The sequence below is a fragment of the Pezoporus flaviventris genome, unplaced genomic scaffold, assembly GCF_033815535.1.
Source record: "Pezoporus flaviventris isolate CSIRO_AGI_PZ_B2104156 unplaced genomic scaffold, CSIRO_AGI_Pfla_v1 ptg000007l, whole genome shotgun sequence".
NCBI lineage: Eukaryota > Metazoa > Chordata > Aves > Psittaciformes > Psittacidae > Pezoporus > Pezoporus flaviventris.
This window is the reverse complement of record NW_026892555.1, coordinates 35,764,505-35,784,972: the sequence shown is the minus strand read 5'-3', so window position 1 is coordinate 35,784,972 and position 20,468 is coordinate 35,764,505. Positions and strand designations below refer to the sequence as shown.

Genomic DNA, 20,468 nt, shown 5'->3' with positions numbered 1-20,468 from the left:
AATTTAAGTAATTTTTATTGGTCTATGCTACACAAAAATGTTTTTAGATAAAGAAGATTCTAAACTAAGCATCCGAATTAGTATTTAACTTTACCGATGTAAAAAAAAAAAGAGAAATACTAAAATATTTCTCACCAGCAATATGTACAGTGAAAATATCTCCAAGTTTCTTTTGCTGATCCAGTAAGAATTTGAAAGCATCTTTTCTAAAAATCAGAGCCTTCCCAAGGTAAGGGATCCAGCCATTTATTAGTGGGGGCTCTCCAGACTTCCTGTTAAAAACAGAAAAAAAATGATCAGGAATTAACTTTGGCATGAGAGCAACTCATCTTTTTATCTATTTATATATTACACTTAGAGCCACCATTTACATATATAATTCTTGCAATGTATAATATGTTGTACAGAAAGTTCTTCAGATATGATGGCAGGTTAAATCTAATCACACCTCTGAGCACAGAAGGCTCTGTGTGGTGATTAGGAAAAATAAGTGAGAGAAATTGAGATGCATTTAACTACAGGTCGTACAGTTATTACCATCAAGTTATGAACACAGAAAAATGATATTCGGTAGAAAGTCTCCCAGTAAAGAGTCATCTCATTTTCAATATTTGGCATGTCAGAAGAAGATGTATCAGAAGGCAATTATGACAGATTTAGGTAAATAGGACGCTGACAAACCACACAAAACTGGCCTTACAGATAATGTTTTAATAATTTCAGTTTACCAGCACACAGAACAGCTACCATTCTAACTAAATAACTTCAAAATATAGAATAATAATAGAGGCTAAACATTTACCATAATAAATCTTAGTCTCCATACATTCATAGTCTTCTAAGGTAGAAATGTGCATGAACAGTTAAAGATTAAATTCTAGTGATGATATTTGCATCCCAGTCTAAAAAAGCAGCCATGGTGTCTTGGTTATGTTTATGGAATACTGAAAAATACCTTTCCAGAATCTAGTAAGTTACATTTTTCTTTAAAAAGGAAAAAAAGGTTCTCACACTTTCCTATTCCTGCCTGCAAGTAAATGTCTTTCCTTCATGCTGGTCTTTAGTTGCTTGAATCTGATTTACAACAAAGAAACATAGAGCGTGCTTGCTCTGGAAAGGATTAAAACAAATATTCGCGAACAACTCTGCTGCTACATCCCATCTGTGAAGGTGACTTATACTACATGCAGTACAACTCATTCTGATTAAATACAAGATATTTACTAGCTTGGATCTAATCAAAGATCAAGGGATCACAAGCTTTACTACTATTATACACAGCATGGATTTTTATGTAGCTGGATTAACCCTATCATAGTCATATCCTCCCTTGAACTGCTGCAACAGAAATGAAAAAAAAAAAAAAAAAGGTAAACATCATAGGCTGTATTCGCATCTTATATTTTCCTTATTAAAATTTTCTGAACAAGAAATTAAAAGCCTGAGATTTGCTCTCGGATTTTAAAAAGTTGTTATGAATTTAATATACGGACAAACAGACGTGGCCAAACCAAGCTGCGTATCTTGATCTCTTAATTCAATTTACCACTTATTTTGAATGTTAGTTTTCAAGAGCATCTTTTTGCCCTCTGGAAAACCAGTAAAACTTCTGGTCCAAACCTCACAATCTCACAGTTGACAAGTTTGTCCATGCTTTTTGTTTCTTTGGGTTTCATGGCTTTGTGGTTTTGTTTGTTTTGTGATAGGTTTTTTTAATTGTGGAGAAGGTGCAGCCCCTTTTTTACAATACCTCCCATAAACCACTGCATTATCCATCCTCTAGTGGTGGATGGATAACGAAAAGTGGTCCAAAAAACTTTATGATGGTTAATTCTGTAATAGTGAATACAAGAAAAGAACTAATCTGAGATTACATGAGAAGGATGACCAGCCCTGGAAGCATAACAGCCAACTTGATACCCTCAATTATCCCTTCCAACCCCATAAGGAATCTGGATGATTTACCCATATTTTTCACCCCCCAAACTACTAAATCCTGAGAGCAGCCGCCTTTCACTTCCCAGTCTGGACACTACGCCCTGTAAGTAGTACCCTGACAAATATTTAGATGGTCTTTTTGTCATCTTCTAATTGAATGCACCTAATTTCACCCTCCACGTTCTGTCATTCGGTCAGAAGCTGTATTCTTCACAAGCTCTCCACCGGGTAAAAAGAAGGCAGCTCAGAAATCCAGGGGAAAATTAACTTAATGCTCCAAGTCTGCAGGATCACATCAGGGAGACATTTTGCTATTGCAAAGACGTGAGGGTCATCGTTTGCTTCAGACATGTTTAGCTCAGCAGCAATAAGCTTAATACTGTTAAACACCGCGTCAAGGCTATGCAGCTTTCAGAGGAAAATATACCACCAGTTCAACTTACGACCCACAGCAGACTGATAACAGAAATGTGTCTTCATTTCTAGCTTTCCTTCTCTTTGGAAGATGGAGGTCATCTCTATGACTTATTGATGTCTGCTAATACAAAGTGAAGAAAAGAGCACCTCATATATTTTAGTGCCTCCCAAAATACAATGCTTCACTGCACAAACTCTTAAGCAGCTGACCCTGGCTTCTTGAAGGACTCTCACCTGCATCCCTGGTACCTCCAGAAGTTCTCATCAGCTTCAGAGGCTACACTGAACCATTAGAAAAGCCCACAGAAACTATTATGGGTTAATCAATATGTTTGTGAACATTAACTCTGGATTCACACTTCACAGACATTGGAAGATTTGATAATTAGGCAAAATATTGAAAACGTTAGTTACATATTTCTCATGACACAACATATAATGTTGTACCAAATGTAAAATAGAGCTAAGAAATACGTAACAGCAAAATCAAGTGTTTTGATGGCAATTTAAGATTATAACTCTTTTAATCTAAAGCATTCAGAACATCTTACCTTTTATTCAGAAGTTGTTTAACTGCTTAAATTTTAATTTACTTAACACACCTCATAATATTCCCAGATCTTTTTGCTCTATGTTCCTATGCTTTTTATGGCTTGGGCTGGTTTTGCTTGCATACAGGAATAAGTCTAGTTATCTGAGAAGCCACTGTGAAGTCAGTAAGACTTAATGGACAAATTTCTCACATATGTAAGTGAATTTTACAAATAAAGCATCAGCAACATGTCCAATACAATCTATAAGTAGACAGATCAGTTACAAAGTGGAGGCAAAGAAACACATTTGTATCATCCATCATTGTTAAATGGATAATTTCAAATGGCATTATGCAAAAATCAGCTGGCTACAAATACAGCCCATAAATAGGATGAACAGATTTTGATACCTAATTTTTCTTTGCTTTCACAGTAAAAAGATACTTTCTTGCTAGCGAGCAATAAAGTTGCAATGTCTTCTCTACCAAATAAGCAAAGTTTTGGAGTTTGCAGTTTCCTTAAGGTGAGATTTTTTTACCTCACCCAGAACACTGACTCAGGTGCGATTATTTAGCTCCTTAGGCAAGGTGGTATTAAAAAATGTGGATGTTGTACCTATATCTCGCTCATAGCAGCAGTGATGCAATAAAGCAGGAGAAAAATGGTCTACAACATCAATTATGTGAAAAAATAGATTGAAAAAATATATATTTAAAAAAAAAATTAAAGTCTCCAAACATTGTGCTTTCAATTACTGACAGGGAATTATTTGGGAAACACAAATAAGGTCATTTGTTAAGCTCTCTGCACATATACTTTTTTTCTTGGGGTTTTTTTTTTTTTCAGTTGTAAGAAAATACCCTAAAAATTTACAAGCAAACAGACTTTGCCAACATTATCTCTCATAGAAATATTATTGCTTTGTAAAAGCAATTAAGACTATTCTTTTGTTGGTTAAACCATTCAACATAACTGCGGTGTAGGGCACTGGATCAGTGTAAATGAGAGGAGAATCCTTCTCATTTCACTGGTTATTTGTATTCCAAGGGAGCAGATGCCTTCCAAATTATGCAAAAATCCACAGCGCATCTTGTACTACAGCAGATGAACAGGTTAATTTTTCTTTTTGCACATAATAAATCATAAGTGCTTTAACACCCATAGTCGCATTTCATGAACATAAACCTTCTGTTTAATAATGTCTGTTTACAACTAGAATCAGACATACAGTAATCTCTTTCCTGGGATAAACATTAATCCAGATCTGTCTAGAAAAATTATACAATTCATTACCATAAGTAATCTCTATTGTGCCCTGTGCTTAACCTTCATCTTTTTTCCTGTCCTATAATCTTGCAAATCCACTGGTGGTGTATGATTGGCATCTGGTGTTAACGCAGCCTTCACTGCACACAGCGCAGCTGAAGAAGCCCCACATTAACACGTCACTCTGCAGGGTACAGCCGGTTCAGCTGACCGCTCCTCAGAAACTTTCACCAAAGGGAGAAAAACACCTGCAAGCCAGGGAGAAAAACGTCTAACAGTAATATCATGTGCCACAGAGGGGTCATTTTCAATGCCAAGTCATTGTTACGTTCCACAAAAATTAAAGGTAACAGTCCGATTTTCTCGTAACATCTCTGGCCAAATCATCACACACTGCATCCAAGCTGGAACACTCCACGCTGGGGGACTTTAAGGAATGGAAATGGATGGGTACAGAAGTAGAACAAAAGCTATTATGAACATGTCAAAGCAGTTTGAGATTATTCACAGGCTGACCACAATATTTAAGCAACAAGACATGACAGACACTGTCTTTCCAGGGGCTTATGAACCCTCTAACTGTGAGGAAAAGAATGAGGCCAAAGGCTTCAACCCCAACAAAGGAAATCCCCAGAATGTGGTGTCTGGAGTGTCTTCTTGTATTACGAGAGAGCAAACACAAGAAAGTTAGGACAGGAGAAAGGCAGTAAGTCTATCTTCCTATGTCCTTTTAATTCAGCAGTTACAGTTTCCCCCAGACCTGCTCACAGCATTAGTTGTTTTGTATCTAAGAGGATATAAATAAAAAAAACTTCAAAATATTTGTCCACAACACAATTTTTCAATACTTATAAAATTATGCAAGCCATAAATGCCCCATCCAGATCACCTGCCTCAGTGACATCAAGAACTCCAAATTTTCCAGGCTGAACACATGCATTATGAAAAATTATTCCCTGCAGAACAAGCCAGTTGAGAGTTTTAGCAATACACAGTCTACTACCTTCGAAATCCCAGCTCACATACCTCTTGCAGAGGTAAGGACTGGACGCTGCTCCTATCTGATCACTACTTGTGAGCTTATGCGGAGTAAATGGATGCATCAGGCCAAGTCTTGACAGAGATGCAGATACGGATTGACTCAGTGAAGAAGAAACAAGAGCCCTGGGATGGAAAAAACTGCTGTTGACACCTGTACTTTTGCCTAGGTAAAGTGATTTTGTGCTGCAGTACTGATAACTTCCTCTTTTCGTTAGGCTAAAGGTCACTTGTAAAAGAAAATGAGAAAGACTCAGGAAAAAATAGCAAATACACTGTTAAGCACACCAGGAAAAAGGAGTTTATCTGCGCTCCCAAAAAGAGCAGTACAGCAAAGGCAGACTCTAGTGATAATGTGAGACAAACTGGGAGAAATGTTGATGAAAACAAACCAACCAAACAGTGAATTTTTTGCAGTGATTTTTTTTTTTCTCCCCCACAGAAAAATGCAATCCTTTAGTTGAAAGTTTTTCATGTCAAGAACCTCTGGGATTTAAAATGAAAATCCTTTCTTATTTTAAAATAAAAATATTACAAGCTTTTTGTTGCTGAGATCTCTAACTTGTGTTGCCATCCTCACAGGAACTCTTCTCTTTTCTCTGTTCCAGTAATTTCCTTTAGGTCATCCCCAAATATCCAAAAGATACCAGTACTCGACAACTCATTCAAAAGCTCTGAAATATTGCTCTCTAGGAAATTATATTACTTTGCATTTTTTTAGGCTAAATTACCTCAACAATTGTAGGTTGACATTGTATGTACACCTCTTCGTACTTCAGAATTGTGTGTTGAACGACACATCCATAAATTCAACCACTACTTGTAGTGACTGGCTGGGACATTGTCTAAAAGGAAATACCATTGTGGGAAAGTAATCTGAATAGTTTTAAAATGGAAACCCACTGCAAAAACCCTCTTGGCTCAAGCTGTATCTAATGCTGACAATTCCCAGAAAGGTCCTTTACAAAATTTAATGTAAAGTTTCTTAACACCCAAGATAAGAGTCACGGGAAGACAAGACTTGGTCAATGCAACAGTAATTCAGCAATATCAAAAATTAATATAAATTAAGTGCTTATGGCCCCATCCTTGAAATCCTACCTTACTTCTGCTCTGGGTGAGGTCAGTGAGGGCAGCCACAATTACTCAACGCTTTGCCTGACCAAGCCCAAGGTTATTCTATTACATTTAAGTAACATAGATTTGAGATAATTTGCCAAGACAAGGGCTTTCCCCTTCTTAATTTATATTTAATGAAAGAAAAATAGGTGGGAAAGGGATGATGAGAGGTTATTTATTCCATGCCTCATGTCCCAGGTAGGGTGCTGTGCACTGATATCTTGGCTCATATTTGTCTATGGTGTTCTGGAAGATGCTCAGTAATGGAGTTTCTACAGTCTCCTCAAGCAATCTGTCATTATCAGAAAGTTTCTCCTCACATCTAACCTTTATCTTCCTGTTGTACCTTAAGCCCACACCTTCTCATTCTGCCTGCAAAAAAATAAGAGAATAAATGATTCCCCTCACTTCTGCAGGAGCACTTAATATATTGAAAGGTACTTATCATGTTCTCCCTTAAGTCTCCTTTAGGTTAAATAACCTCAATTTCTTCCAGTATTTCCTCATAACGATTTTCTAGACCTCTATATACTTATGTCACTCCCCATTCGATTTTCTTGTGTTAGCCCACGCCCTGCTCTATGGCAGTGCTCTGTACCGAGTACAGCAGAGAAATTACCTCTCCCATCTCGACGGTGACACACCTGGCTTTGCCTCCCAGCACAACCTCAGCTTTCTGTGCAAAATCACCACTGTGACAAAAATCCAGCTTGGGAACCATTACAGCCCTCAGCCTTTTCCCAGAGAAAAGACTGTGCTCCTGTCCAGATGTTGTTGGTTAGTCCTCTGTGTTTTCCAGTTTGCCATTTGGAATGCTAACCTCTCCTTTGCAGGATTGAAGCTGCTCCTCTTTTGGTATTATCCACAAACATAAATACTTATTTTCCTGTATTCATGTGAGAAGGATGAGATCAGAATATAAAGTCCACTGGTATTTCCTTTTACCACTATTTATGCTTGCACATCAACTGGTTTTACTCAAGAGAACCCAAGAACTCCTCCCCAGTATCCATCTCTTTTGTAATCAATTTCTGCACTTTCATATACTGCCTTGCTGCAATACATGTTAAAACTGTACACAGTAAGTAGCTCATAGTAGGAAATCATATTAACCGTCTGGCCTAGAAATGACAAGTGAAGTGTGGATAAGAATGTCAGCACTCCCCACAGAAATATATTCAAACAGGCAGCAATCATTCCTTACGTAATAAGCAAACAAATAAATTCAGAAAATCTCAGAAACAGTGGTGGGACATTATCATGTTTAAAAAACCCTGGTAACAAGGCAAGAGAGGGGAATGTTAGATGGAAAGATTGCTGCTTCTATGTGCAGCAATTGTGTTTTCTTTGAGTTTATAATATATAATTTAAAAAGGAAAATGTAAAAATCAAATATTATTTCCTGAAAAACTGTACGAATGCCAAATAATGAGGATATTCATTGGAACAAAAAAGGTAATGAAAAGAGTCCCTTCATTTTCATGTAACTGAGCTGTCCAAAAGTTTGGTATCTTTTTAGGTTCTTTATCATCACTAGAGAGAAAAGGCGCGAAAAGGATTTTTCCTTTTTTTTTTGGCCCTTATTAACAATACAGACAGGTTAAAGTTGTTCACTCAAAGCTGATCTTATATACTGAAGGAAGATAACTGACACTGTCACTAATTCATGTATCACAGGAAAACAGCAACTGAATACTGTACTTGGGTGAATAGTTCAAAAGCCTTAGTGTCTGTAAGATGTACGTAGTATGCGTAGATCTTCTTCCCTTTCAAACTATTACACATACTTCCTCCCTAGATCCTCATTTTCCCTCTTTTCCTTGCAGTGCTGCAAGTCTATTGCGCATGTTCTGAGAAACAGTCTTGCAACTGGACTCTCCGCTACACATTCATTCTCTCCTGCTTCATCTGCTTCTGCCACCAGCCTAGGTTAACATTTCAGTTCCTATGTGATTTCACTTCTCTCAGGAGAAACTATAGGTGACTTATTTCAGCAGAAAGCATGTTGCAATCTCAGCTATTCATCTTTTGCTCCTCACAAGTCTCTCCTTTCCTCCTTCCTAGATGTACTTCTGTGCTCTTTCTTCTCACATCTCCTCTTCGAAAACTTCCCCACTCTGTTTTCCATTCCACTTGTACCCTTTCCCTCCTTCTTCCCCTAGCTCTGTTCTGGCTCTGCCCCTGCTTCCAGTAGCACACATGGGTCTTTTTCAAGCCAACCTTTCTTATAGCTCACAGTTGGCTAAGTCCTATCCCTGCCTTATCAAGCTGCCACAATTAGGGAGCAAAAACTCTGACTGCTTGCAAACTTGTTTTCTTAGGGGTGGGTAGTGACACTTTTCATGTCACCATGTGTATGAGAAGCACCCTTCTATAATTCATGCTTCCTGCTATGTAACGACAGCCCATTAGAGTCTGAAGTAAGTGCGTATGAAATGTAGTTTTTTACTAAGCATTCTTTGGTAGGGCTAGCAAAAGCTAAACCTCTCATTATGAGAGAAGCTCTGAAGTATCTTAACAGCCTTATTTTTAAAGATTAAAAAAAAAATCTCAAATATATTTCCCACAAAACAGCTGCTCCTCAATTTTATTTAGCAGATATCAGAATGAAGACCGTTGCAGCCTTCTCAGTGTGCCCACAGTTTTTCCTAGGAAAGGACTAACGAGAGGGATGGTTGTGCTGTCTCCTCCCTGGATGGATTTACAGAGCAGTATGCAGCCACCTGCAGCCCATGCGGACACCCTGTGAGCTGGGCTATGCATCTCACAGGCGATCTCTGCCCAAACTCCCCCTGGGGTGCTCTCATCTGCTTTTCCCTCTCCTGAGCCTGAAACTCTGCTGAGCCCTTAACAGACTTAATATGTATCAATATGAGAGCTTCAGTGTATTGCCTGAAAACAATGGTTTGATGCTTGGAAAATATATTCCTTTAATTGGTCTGCAGCTGCCCTTTTAAAATATTTATGTAAACTCTATTGTGTTCAAGGGCATAAGGGTTAAACTCTTAAATGAGGCTCTTGGCCTTCTGTTTGTGTGAGTTCCCTGGAATGTACAACATCCTTGTCACTTTTAGGCAACCTAATTAATTCCAGTTTTTAGGTAAATCAAGAATACATTTTCATTCTGCAGCCATGGAAAGTAAAATATTATTAATTGAAGATCATAAGATGGAACAGTAACTGGGACATTGTAGGTCTGAACATGTTTTAAATCCCTCTGCTGTGAAAGATGGAGTAGAAAATATAAATACAATTCTCAATTTTTTTCAATTAAATTGAGTAAATGTCAACCTGGGGACTGTAATCAGAGATATTACAATTGCAAATGAATACTTGTTTCATTATTTTCCTAAGCTGTTTCCTTCACAAAGTAATACTTGGATTATGATACAATCATATTTCTGAATAGTCCAAGACTTGCCTGTCCTAGATCTATTGAAATATAGACTTTTTTCTTTCCCAAAAAAAACAGATACTGCACAATTGCATCATTTCATAGAATCACAGAATTGTTAAGGTTGGAAAAGACCTTAAAGATCATGCCCAAATGTTAACCTAGCACTGCCAAGTCCACCACTAAACCATGTTCCTAAGTGCCACATCTACATGTCTTTCAAATACCTCTAAGGATGGTGTCTTAATCACTTCCCTGGGCTGCCTGTTCCTGCACTTGACAACCCTTTCGGTGAAGAAATTTTTCCTAATATCCAGTCTAAACCTCCTCTGGTGCAGCTTGAGGCCATTTCCTCTTTTCCTGTCACTTGTTATTTGGGAGAAGAGACCAACAACTACCTTGCTACAGCCTCCTTTCAGGTAGTTGTAGAGAGCAATAAGGTCTGAGTCTCCTTTTCTCCAGGCTAAACAACCCCAGTTCCCTCAGCTGCTCCTTGTAATACTTGCGCTCCAGATCCTTCTCCAGCTTTGTTGCCCTTCTCTGGACCTGCTTCAGCACCTCAATATCTCTCTAGCAGTGAGGGACTCAAAACTGAACACAGTATTCAAGATGCAGCCTCATGAGTGCTAAGTACAGGGGCATGATCACTCACCTGGCCCTGCTGGCCACACTATTTCTGATACAAGCCAGGATGCTGTTGGCCTTCTTGGCTGCCTGGGCACCCTCATGGCTCATATTCATCAAGCTGTTGACCAACAGCCCAGGTCCTTTTCAGCCAGGCAGCTTTCCAGCTGTAATGTTGCCTGGGGTTGTTGTGACCCAAATGCAGGACCTAGCACTGAACCTCATACAATTGGCTTCTGCCAATTGATCCAGCCTGTCCAGATCCCTCTGTAGAGCCTTCCTACCCTCAAGCAGATAAATACTTCCACCCAACTTGGTGCTGTTTGTAAACTTACTGAGGGCTCCTCTCATCCAGATCATTGATAAAGGTATTAAATAGAACAGGCCACCGTACTGAGCCCTGGGGAACATCACTTGTCATCAGCAACAAATTCGATTTAACTCTGACCACCACCACACTTTGGGCTTGGCCATCTAGCCAATTTTTTACCAAGCAAAGAGTGCACCTATCCAAACCATGAGCAGTCAGTTTCTCCAGGAGAATGCTGCGGGAAATGGTGTCAAAAGCTTCATTAAAGTAGTCAACCTCCACAGCCTTTCTCTTGTCCGCTAAGCGGGTGACCTTGTCATAGAAGGACATCAGGTTGTTCAAGCGCGACCTGCCTTTCATAAAGCCATGCTGATCAGCTGTGATCACCTGGTTGTCGTCAAGGTGCTCTGTCAGTAAGCAGAGGAGTTCCTCCACTTGGGCACACCTCCCCAGGGGTGCTCACTGCTCCATACTGGTGTAAGAGCCAGGCACAGCCCGCAGCCAGATTCCTGGGCGACAGCATGCTCCCACCAGAGCTCTATCTGGATAGCTGGGTCAGCCATGGTGGGTGCAGATCTTAGAGAACCCATGGCTTTCTGCTGCGTGGATATCACTGCTTCCTGGCTGAGCTGGCAAGGCTTCAGCACCCCTCCTGCAGGCTCTTCTGCACAGACTGCCACACCATACCATCTGCTTGCCCAGGTCTCATCAGCCACTGTGATGTGAACCACAGGCTACTGCCAGCTCTCTGGACTCCCCCCGTTCAGGAAATCCCACTGTGCACTGCACTGGAGTGCTCCAGTGCCAGTCGTGCCTGCACTGGAGCTACTCACCTCGGCAACTGAGTAATTTCCAACTTTGGTTCAAGGGTACAGGACAGATCTAAACTCCCTGGTGTTGGCAAACGTAATTTCCATTTTCCATCAAGTAAAAGGCTTGAATTTGAAAATTAGGAAATTCCTTAAATAAATGTTCAAGATTTTCCAACCAGCTATTCCAACTGAGCACTATTAAACTTGGTTTTGAAGCCCAACAAATGTGAATCCCAAACAGTAGATGAGGCAGCTGTCTATACACAGAACATAAAGTTCATGGAAGCATCAAAGCTTCATGAAATCTTAAAAGTGTAAAACATTTCTATTGGGGTGATAATGAGCTTTACAGGTTCTAATGAAAAGAAAGTGGATGCAGCCTGACAGAGATAAAGATTTAGGACACCTCATCCATGCTAATATTACTGCATAGGAATGAATGCAAACTTGGGACTATGGCCAAGTGGCTTACCCATTCATCATTCTCCCTGCTGAAATGCCTCCGAGACTGGCTGCACAGCCACTCATCTCATACAGAAAGCTGTAGGTGGGGGTGTTTTAGAATACACTCAAGGGTGCTCTCTCAGGTGACTGGCTACTTGATCTGCCAGCTAGCTGATTTGCACCTCAATTTTGTCATTTGACTAATGCTGAAGAGACAAAGCAGCTCAGATTTCTTCCTAGAAGGACCTTAATATTGCTTGCCAAAAGACAGTTGGATATGTAGGAAGTCTGAAAGTCCACTAACTGAGGTTGCCAGTAAAGGTGATGAAATTCTGAGTCTTGTGAATGCCTAGACCCTGTTGGGGTAAGCCACCTCAGATAACTCCTAGATGCAGCTTGCAGTGGTATTTCCATCTGTATGTCTGAATCCTGAAGCATGTACTTCCCATTTTCCTAGTATTTGAGTACTTTAAATTCAGTCAGATTTAGGAATTTTTATTTGATCCAGCTGAAAGCCAGTGTCCTACAAGTATAGTGGACTTCTATTATACCAAAGGGTGGATATCAATACCATCATAAACTGATGGAGAAATGTGCAAAATATGGACTCACTGAAGTCAATGCTAGTAGCCTGATGTCATGTTTTAAGCCTAATTCAGACAAATTGTGAAAAGATTTCCTGTTATGTGCTGCTCTGAGACGTCAGGTCTGGGCTGTGTCTGGAATTCCATATTAAGATCCATAAGCTGCCCGTTGTTCATGAACAACTGGTGACATTATACAAATGACAAGGAGTGCATCAAAAGGTGCATTGGCCATATTGAATTTTGCTTTGAGAGTAGGCAGGAATCCTGAACAACACTTTCTCCTAGCTGTAGGTCTACTTTGGTATAAACTTGAGTCTTTACAGAAGGAGTTTATGTTCTCCATCACCAGTAATTGTTCCATTTATATGCTGTATTATGTACCTTTGGCTTTATTACTTTTCAATTAGAAAGAAAAATCATAAGGAAATGAAAATTATAAATGAAAGGTTATCAGTAAAAAATTTTAACGTTCCAATTCCAAGCATTTGCACTGTTCTCATCCAATGTAGCCTTCTGTTAATGATACTACTGTCATTTTACTGACAACCCTAAACAGCTTTATTCTCTTTTCTAATTAAGAGACAAAGCTGATTATGTCAATCTATGAACTGACATCTGAGTGCTTTTGTTATAATGTAAGAAGCAATGAATATGACTATTGTTATGCTAAAACAAAAACTTGGGAATTTTAACAGGAAAACCCAAGATAGCAAACTATATAATGGCTAAATTAAAACAGATTCTTCCTATTCACGCAAAACGCACATGTGGTTGTATTATATAATGAAATGAAGACACTGTGTGAGAAATTAATTTCCAGTAATAGAAAACATAAAGCAACAATGATACATAAAATACCTGACTAAAATATGTGAGGAGAAATCATCAGATCATAAAATATCTCAAACAAATAAATGACAGACTAAGCCATCAATCCTCAAGGAAAAATTAAGCTATTAATCCAAAATGCTTGCATGTCAAGACATGATTTCAGCTCCATCCTGCTGCTAAATCAAAGATAGCTGCTCAGCGGACTCTCCCATGCAAAGGACTACATCTGGAAGCATTCTCCAGTACTGCCTTATGCATTAATTGTGAGTGCAGTGAATATCCAGTTCTCGCCACTTCCCCCAAGCTACCATAAACATTCCTCTATTTTGTGAACTAGAACTAGCTGCAATGACTGGTCAACCTGGTAGCCAATAGTTACATAATGTGGATGGGATGAAATGCTCACCATTGCAGGAAGATCTTTGTATTTGCATGGACACAGGTAAGACTCCAAAACAATCTCCCACATGCAAGCATTAATAGCTGCAATCTGTGTGATCTAAAAAGGCCAGGGAGAAGAAAGCAGCAGGCAAATCCTGTAGAATCAGATGAACTTCAATATTTTGGGATGTTAGCAGTTTTAAGACTTGAAGATGGAATGAAACAGTTTTCCCCTCAGTTGTGATTAAAGGCAACAGACAGAGATTGTGCATCTTTTCTAGCAGCTCCAGATCTACAGGACCACTGCTGGTGCTGAAGCTTCTGTCAGGAAAGCCCTGAATCCTCTCCAAGGAACTACTTATCCTGTATAAGAGGTTCCTACCGATGGTACTGGGTGTCCTTGAGACAGAGCTTAAAGTACTGCAGACTGACACAGCTCTCCTGGCATCATCTGTGCCAAATGAATTTACACCCTGAAGATCAAGTCCTCAGCTGCTGACAGTGTCAACCAGCATTGACATACATCCAATGAACACATACATCTTTTCCTTCCTTTAAAAACTTCTGTTCTAAATGATCAGAAAAAGTCAAGGCAATACAAGCTACAGTATCAATAGCACTAAATTTAATTATGGATTACAGTATATGTGCTCCCTCACAAGACCTGTGGTTACAAACTACCATTGCCTTACCATGGATTGTATCAAGGGATCTTATCCTCTTGCCACAGGCAAGTAGAGACAGCGAATGACTGAATATCTGTGTTCTTCTATACCTGCCTTCATGGAGGTTTAATAAGTGGGGAAGATACCTCCTTACACTTTCATTAAAATAGATCTGGAAGTATAAACTATATCCTTTGCACTGGATGTGCAGGTTATGCATATGTCTGCATAACTGCAGAGATACACAAGATCGGAGATATCTACTATTTATAAGACCAATGGTGCTGCTCAGTACTTCAAAAATCACTCTACTTTTGTTGCGCAGGACAGAATACCCAGATGACTGAAAATGAAATTTTTGGAACTGCTTTTAAGGCATTATTAAACAGGATAATAATTTTTCCTGTGCCACGGGATCTCCTCTAACAGCCTGTTCAATTACTTGTCATTACTAACCAGTTCGATAGAATTACAATTCTGATGGCTACCCACTAGTAAGGTTAGGCTGTTCACTGCTTAATGGGAGAAAGGGAAGGTTTCAGAATGTATGCCCTTTGGCTTGGAAAGCATCATGATCTTCTAAGCTGCACACATTTTGCTCGCAGTGAATTAGCAAGAGTGGGACACTTAGAGAAGAGTTTGGAAACATATCACACTCTTAACTGCAGCTTCCATCACACACAGGGTCACCTCAGAGGTGACTGACAACAGCATCCAAATCCAAAATGTAAATACTTGGAGTTAGGATTACTGAACAGAAATTTTGGTATTTATATTCTTTGGAATTTTGCTCTTCAAAGAAGACAGGAAAAAAATCAAATCACAGTCTCATGCTTTTCTCCTGATCTGCTATATTTATTTACTTTATAAGAGCAGGTAAATAAAAGCCAAATTAAAATCACGACCTATACTCAATGGTATAAATCCACAATGCAGCATTAAATATTGCTATTGCTAGGCCAAATGATAATGGGCATGGGATAATATCTGATTAACATTGGTACAAAAACAAAAGTGATCATGGTGGTCACAGAACATGAACTCCTGTCAACAGGAGCTACAAACACATCACTGTCATGATGAGATTCCTGGGAAAAGGGAACTCTATACAATCTGAAGAACTCTCAAAAAAATTCCTTTGAAAAGCAGATTATTGAAAACAAACCCTACCAATGCCTCTGGCCATTGTTCTGCCACAGAACTTCTCTTGCTTGTGCTGGGATTGGTTCCCACCACAGTCAGCTGCTGGACCTTTGCCAGCCACAGCAGAAGTGGGGGTCTTCCAGTTGAACAGGCATCACGGCTATTTCTATGCTTTCACTTCTCTTCTCTCCCGATTCCCCTTCAACCCCCTCGAACTCCTCTGGTCAGGCTAGAGGACATGGCCAAAAGAAAAGAAGTACGGCCAAGACTTTGGTATGCCCCAGCAACCCCTCTCTGCTGTTGCAGGGTCACTGGCAGCCAGAATGATTTACAGCAGCCTTCAGGCTATGCTAACTTACAGTGAGGGACTTGACTGACTCATTGCTGCTCCAGGACTGTGGGAACAGAACGCCACCTTCAAGCCATTTTCAGACATCCCTGCTTCTGAGCTGTGCTATTTCATCCTTGCCTGCGACTGGAAAAAACTGTCAGAGCATGGTTGTTTACACATATTGCAGCTGCAGCAATGGGCTGGATTCTTTTGCCTTTCTTCTGCCTCAGTTTTTTTATTCTTTGCTGTCTGTTTTGGTGTTACAGATAGCTCTGGTAGCATTCATAGCCCCATGCTCCATCAGAGATGGTGATTCATGGCAGTGTCTGCTCTATTGACTGGTCTTCAAAAGCTGACACTCCCATCAGCTGCGTGGCTGTGAGAAGGCATGTTGCACTGGAGTTTGCTGTCTGCAAACAGGATAAGTGATATTCTCACAGTTCACGTGTGCTGTGCCCATAAGGAGTAATTTTTTAATTTTGCATCTTAATTTTTTAAAGAAGCAAATGCTAGTGACAGGCTAAACTGAAGAGAGGTCAACTGTTCCATTTCACTGCTTATCAGCTCTACTGATACCAGCTTTCCACTCTGAGGTTTAAATTTCTGCATGGATAATCTATTTCGTTAGTGCACAGAAAAATCAAACTACATTTATTCTACTAATTTCTGTAGTATTCATGCACTTAATATATATCTTCTATATTCTCTTCCATTTTAGATTTGCCATTTTAATTTAATGCTCTTGATTGCATATTTTTCAGTTACTCTCTTTGTCCTCTTCTTCTGTAATACCTTTATTATATTCAATCTTTTTACAAAAAAAAGTACTTCCATTTTTAATATTATAGCTTCTTCTCTATCACTATCTAGATTTTACATTTCATTAAGCAGACAGTTTTAGTTTTACTTTTCTCTGGCTATTCCTTTCATTAGACTCTTTCTTGTCTTGACCCTTACATTTTATTTTTTTCTTCTATAATTTGCTTTTACCCTGCCTGATGTGTATCTCTTTTCAAGTGTGCTTTTATTCCCTGTTACTCTCTTTGTTACTCAGCGTTGACAGTGTTTTTCCCCATCTCCTGTGAGTGACAGTGACAGCATTTGAGTGGTAGCTGGCAGATTTAGGGACAAGAAGTATCTGTCTGAAAAGATTCTATTTGGTTTTATTTTTATTTTGACTGTAAAATCAGACCTCTCGAATCCTAGAGCACCAGGGGGCATTGTTTCATTTGGAAAATAAAAATTGTCATGATAGCTATTAACTTCCCAACAAGTTCACTGCAATACCAATCAGAGCCAAAGGAAAAAAAAATCAAAATGGAGCTATTATGTCAAATGCAGCCACCAAGGTGGGTTACGGGTCAAATGTTTTAATGCTTGAAGATGGGTATTATTCTGGAAATCTGGTCCATGGTGAATAAGAAGTGGTGTACTCCTGACCTCCAACCCTGTACATCTCAACATTCAACCATAGCACTGAGGGGGAAATAAGAGATCAGAAGTTGCGATGACAGTTCCCAAGCTGAAACCTTAATTTCATCAATAGTGGAAAATTTTGACTGAAGTATTTAGAAGGAAGAGGCAGTGACAGCCAAAGGAAATTACACATAAATGTAAAGAAACATCCTGAACTGTCATTAAGATGAATGGAAATGTAAAGCAGCAGGAGAAAGTGGAATATCCCCCAAGACTGGGCCCAGTATTTCACATTTTAATGAAATAATTAATAGGCTGCATTTCATAACTAAGTGCAGGGTAGTAACAAACATAAGTGCAGCTTCACAGCTGGCTAAACTTGCAATAGCAACAGGCAACACTATTACCACTAGTGAAACAATCCTGTTTGCCAAAGAAAAAAGAGAAAAAAACGAGGCAGCAAAACTGTCTACAATTACGAGTGAAATCATCTATGTAACAACTTAACTAATGCCCAGAAGCCAAATCACTCACAGCAATCAGAAATTTACAAAGGGTGCTCAGTAGTATTATATAATCCAGGACATTAGAATATCGTGATCTTAACATGCCAGCAACAAATTTAAACACTCTGCAATGTATGTCTCCAAACCCTGCAGAACGCAAGCAAACACTTAATTCAAACCACACTGCAGAATGAAGCATGCAGCTATTTATGAATTATGGATCTAAATGTCCAAAGGTGGAATTTTTATGTTCTTCCTGTTGGTTTGGGGGATTTTATATTTTGTTTGGTTGTTTTATTTTCATGTGCTTTTTGATTCTTGGATAGCTTCAAGACTTCATTCTCTAAGTGTGTTTATAAGGGAATAGAATTGAAATGTAGCTATCTCTAAACTGCCTGCTGCACATGATGACCTCTGGATTGAACTGATGGACAGCACTAAGTGAAACATGCACACCGCTCACAGTACCAAGTCTTGCTAACGGCTTTGCTAGCTCAAGCCATCTTGACGCAAGCCCAGGGCCAGGCCATATACAGACCATAGAAAGAAAGTAAGAGCAAATGTTTGGGCCCCATTTCAAATGTAACAAGAAGAATCACAAGTTCTCTTGACAAATATCTGCTGAAACCCACAAGAAACTCCTGCAAGTTCAGATTTCCCCTAGGAAGCGACAGAGCCCTGGAGTGTGTGCCACACTGTGAAGATAGATGGAAGATATCAAGTTCAAAACTCACACAGCAAAGTTCTTGGAGAGTAACTATGTCATAAATCTCCACTCCTTCATGTTGCCTTCTAAATCTCTGCCTCTCTGCATCGTAACAACAGGCCACCGCCTGACACATCATACTCTTCCTCTGAACTGCATATTGATTCTCCATGGGAAAGAGAATCACACAGCAGACACTTCAGGGTTTGCTGTAAAGACTACTTAAGATTAGAGCAATATATGTCTATGCATATATACCTACAAACAAATCAACAACTGACACATCAAACACAAAAACTTCCTTTTACCCCTCTATTTCATGCAAACATTTTCCTACTTATTACAACAGATATATGTTCTTCATTTTTACTAATAAAGCTCATATTGATCTCTCTCCTTCAAAATGAACAACAAAGTATACGTTCACATTACATATAAAACACATGCATTATCACAGACACTTATACAGAGCTAATTCAGTTCCTGCCATTTTCCTTACTATCAGTGCTGTATTTTACCTACTTGTGCATTATCATTTTACTGTTACAACTCGCAAGACTTTAAATGCTCATTTTCTTGTTATATTATAAGCAACCTGTTGAAGCCTAATTGACTAACAGATAATTTAATCTTGAGCTTCTACTGCCATCTGTAATATTAGCAAAATATTGTAGGTAAATTATAACAATATACCAAATTGGTTAAGAGTTTACAGTCCTTCACAAAAACGTTCAGCACAATAGATTGAAATAACTGTGTATTGTTTTCTGTATCTACTATCAACAATATCTTGTATTTTCTTGTAAATTAGCATTTAAAAAAAGTAATTGTTTATGTTTATTGTTTCCTTCATTAAGGTTTGTTTTGGAAACAATATGGCTAATTCTGAAATACAGTGTTTGCAACTAATAAAAATCCATGCTCAATGAATGTTTACTTGCAGAGTTAAATGTATTTACAACACAGGTTAAAGCTGGTGAGGAGGTGGACACAGCCTCATTAACCCGTCACCTAGATACAAATCCACCTGTGAAATTTGGAAGCATTGTTACAATATAAAGCCTACGAATTCATTTAGGGTAAGTCTCAAAATCTCTAGCTGGAACATCCTTTTAGGATATTAGAGACAGATCTGTGAATATCTACTGATGAAAACAGATCCACTTCTTCAATAACTGCTCTAAATTTCAACTTAAGCAACTCCATAAGGCTGCAGCTATGTTACATCTGCCATTTCCTAGACTGCAATGATAAAGAGAATGTTATTGTTCATTTCAATTTAATGTGTGGATAATACTGTCCCTAGGCAGCAACTTTCTACCAAGGAGGTTAGATCATTGTAATATCCACATAATTAATTGCATTATCAATTTTCTTACTTTTTAAACATTAGCTTTTGCTTGGAGAAGATTATTGCATTGCTTATAAAAATGTCTTTACAATTAATTATTCTTCACTGCAGCAAGCAACAAGGAAATGGATATTAATAATATAAGACTTTCTCAAATTGCTGGGATTATCTCATTTTTAATTACAGGTGTCATAAACAGTTATAAGCCTGGTTGTTTGTGCAAGAAATGTGGAAAAATACTTACAGCCTCTGTAATATGCTGTTTTGTACAGCATTCAGGCTACTTATTTGTTTACACAAATTATTCCGGTCTGCCTTGGAAAGGCTCTTCAGCTTTCAATATCATCTCTGGGAAGTTTCATCACAGAAAGCAAACACCAGCCATCAGTTCGACCCTGCCTTGCAGGCAGTGAGTCAGGGATGTCTTCCTAGGGGCTTTAAGCCAGTTGTGCTCCTAGACAATGCTGAGCAAGGCCAGCACCTTATTTTAAAGACATCTCTGACATATTAAAGGCCCATATTCTTTATTAGAAGCCCTTCTTGATTTGAAAATGGAGCTAATAATCCCACTAAAATGCCAGTTTTCTGGCATCCCTCATTTCTGTGTTGGTAGGATCCTCATCTTCCCTCCAAAGCTCAACACTGTGGCTGAGGAC

General features: G+C 39.0%; 1 protein-coding gene across 1 annotated transcript in view; it reads right to left on the bottom strand.

Moving 5' to 3' along the window:
- LOC133266799 (cytochrome P450 7B1) overlaps positions 1-20,468 on the bottom strand; it is a 129,087-nt gene that overhangs the window by 21,980 nt on the left and 86,639 nt on the right. Inside the window, exon 2 of the mRNA XM_061448387.1 lies at positions 136-272. Coding sequence (XP_061304371.1) covers positions 136-272 — 137 coding nt within the window. The remainder of the gene's footprint in view (positions 1-135; positions 273-20,468) is intronic.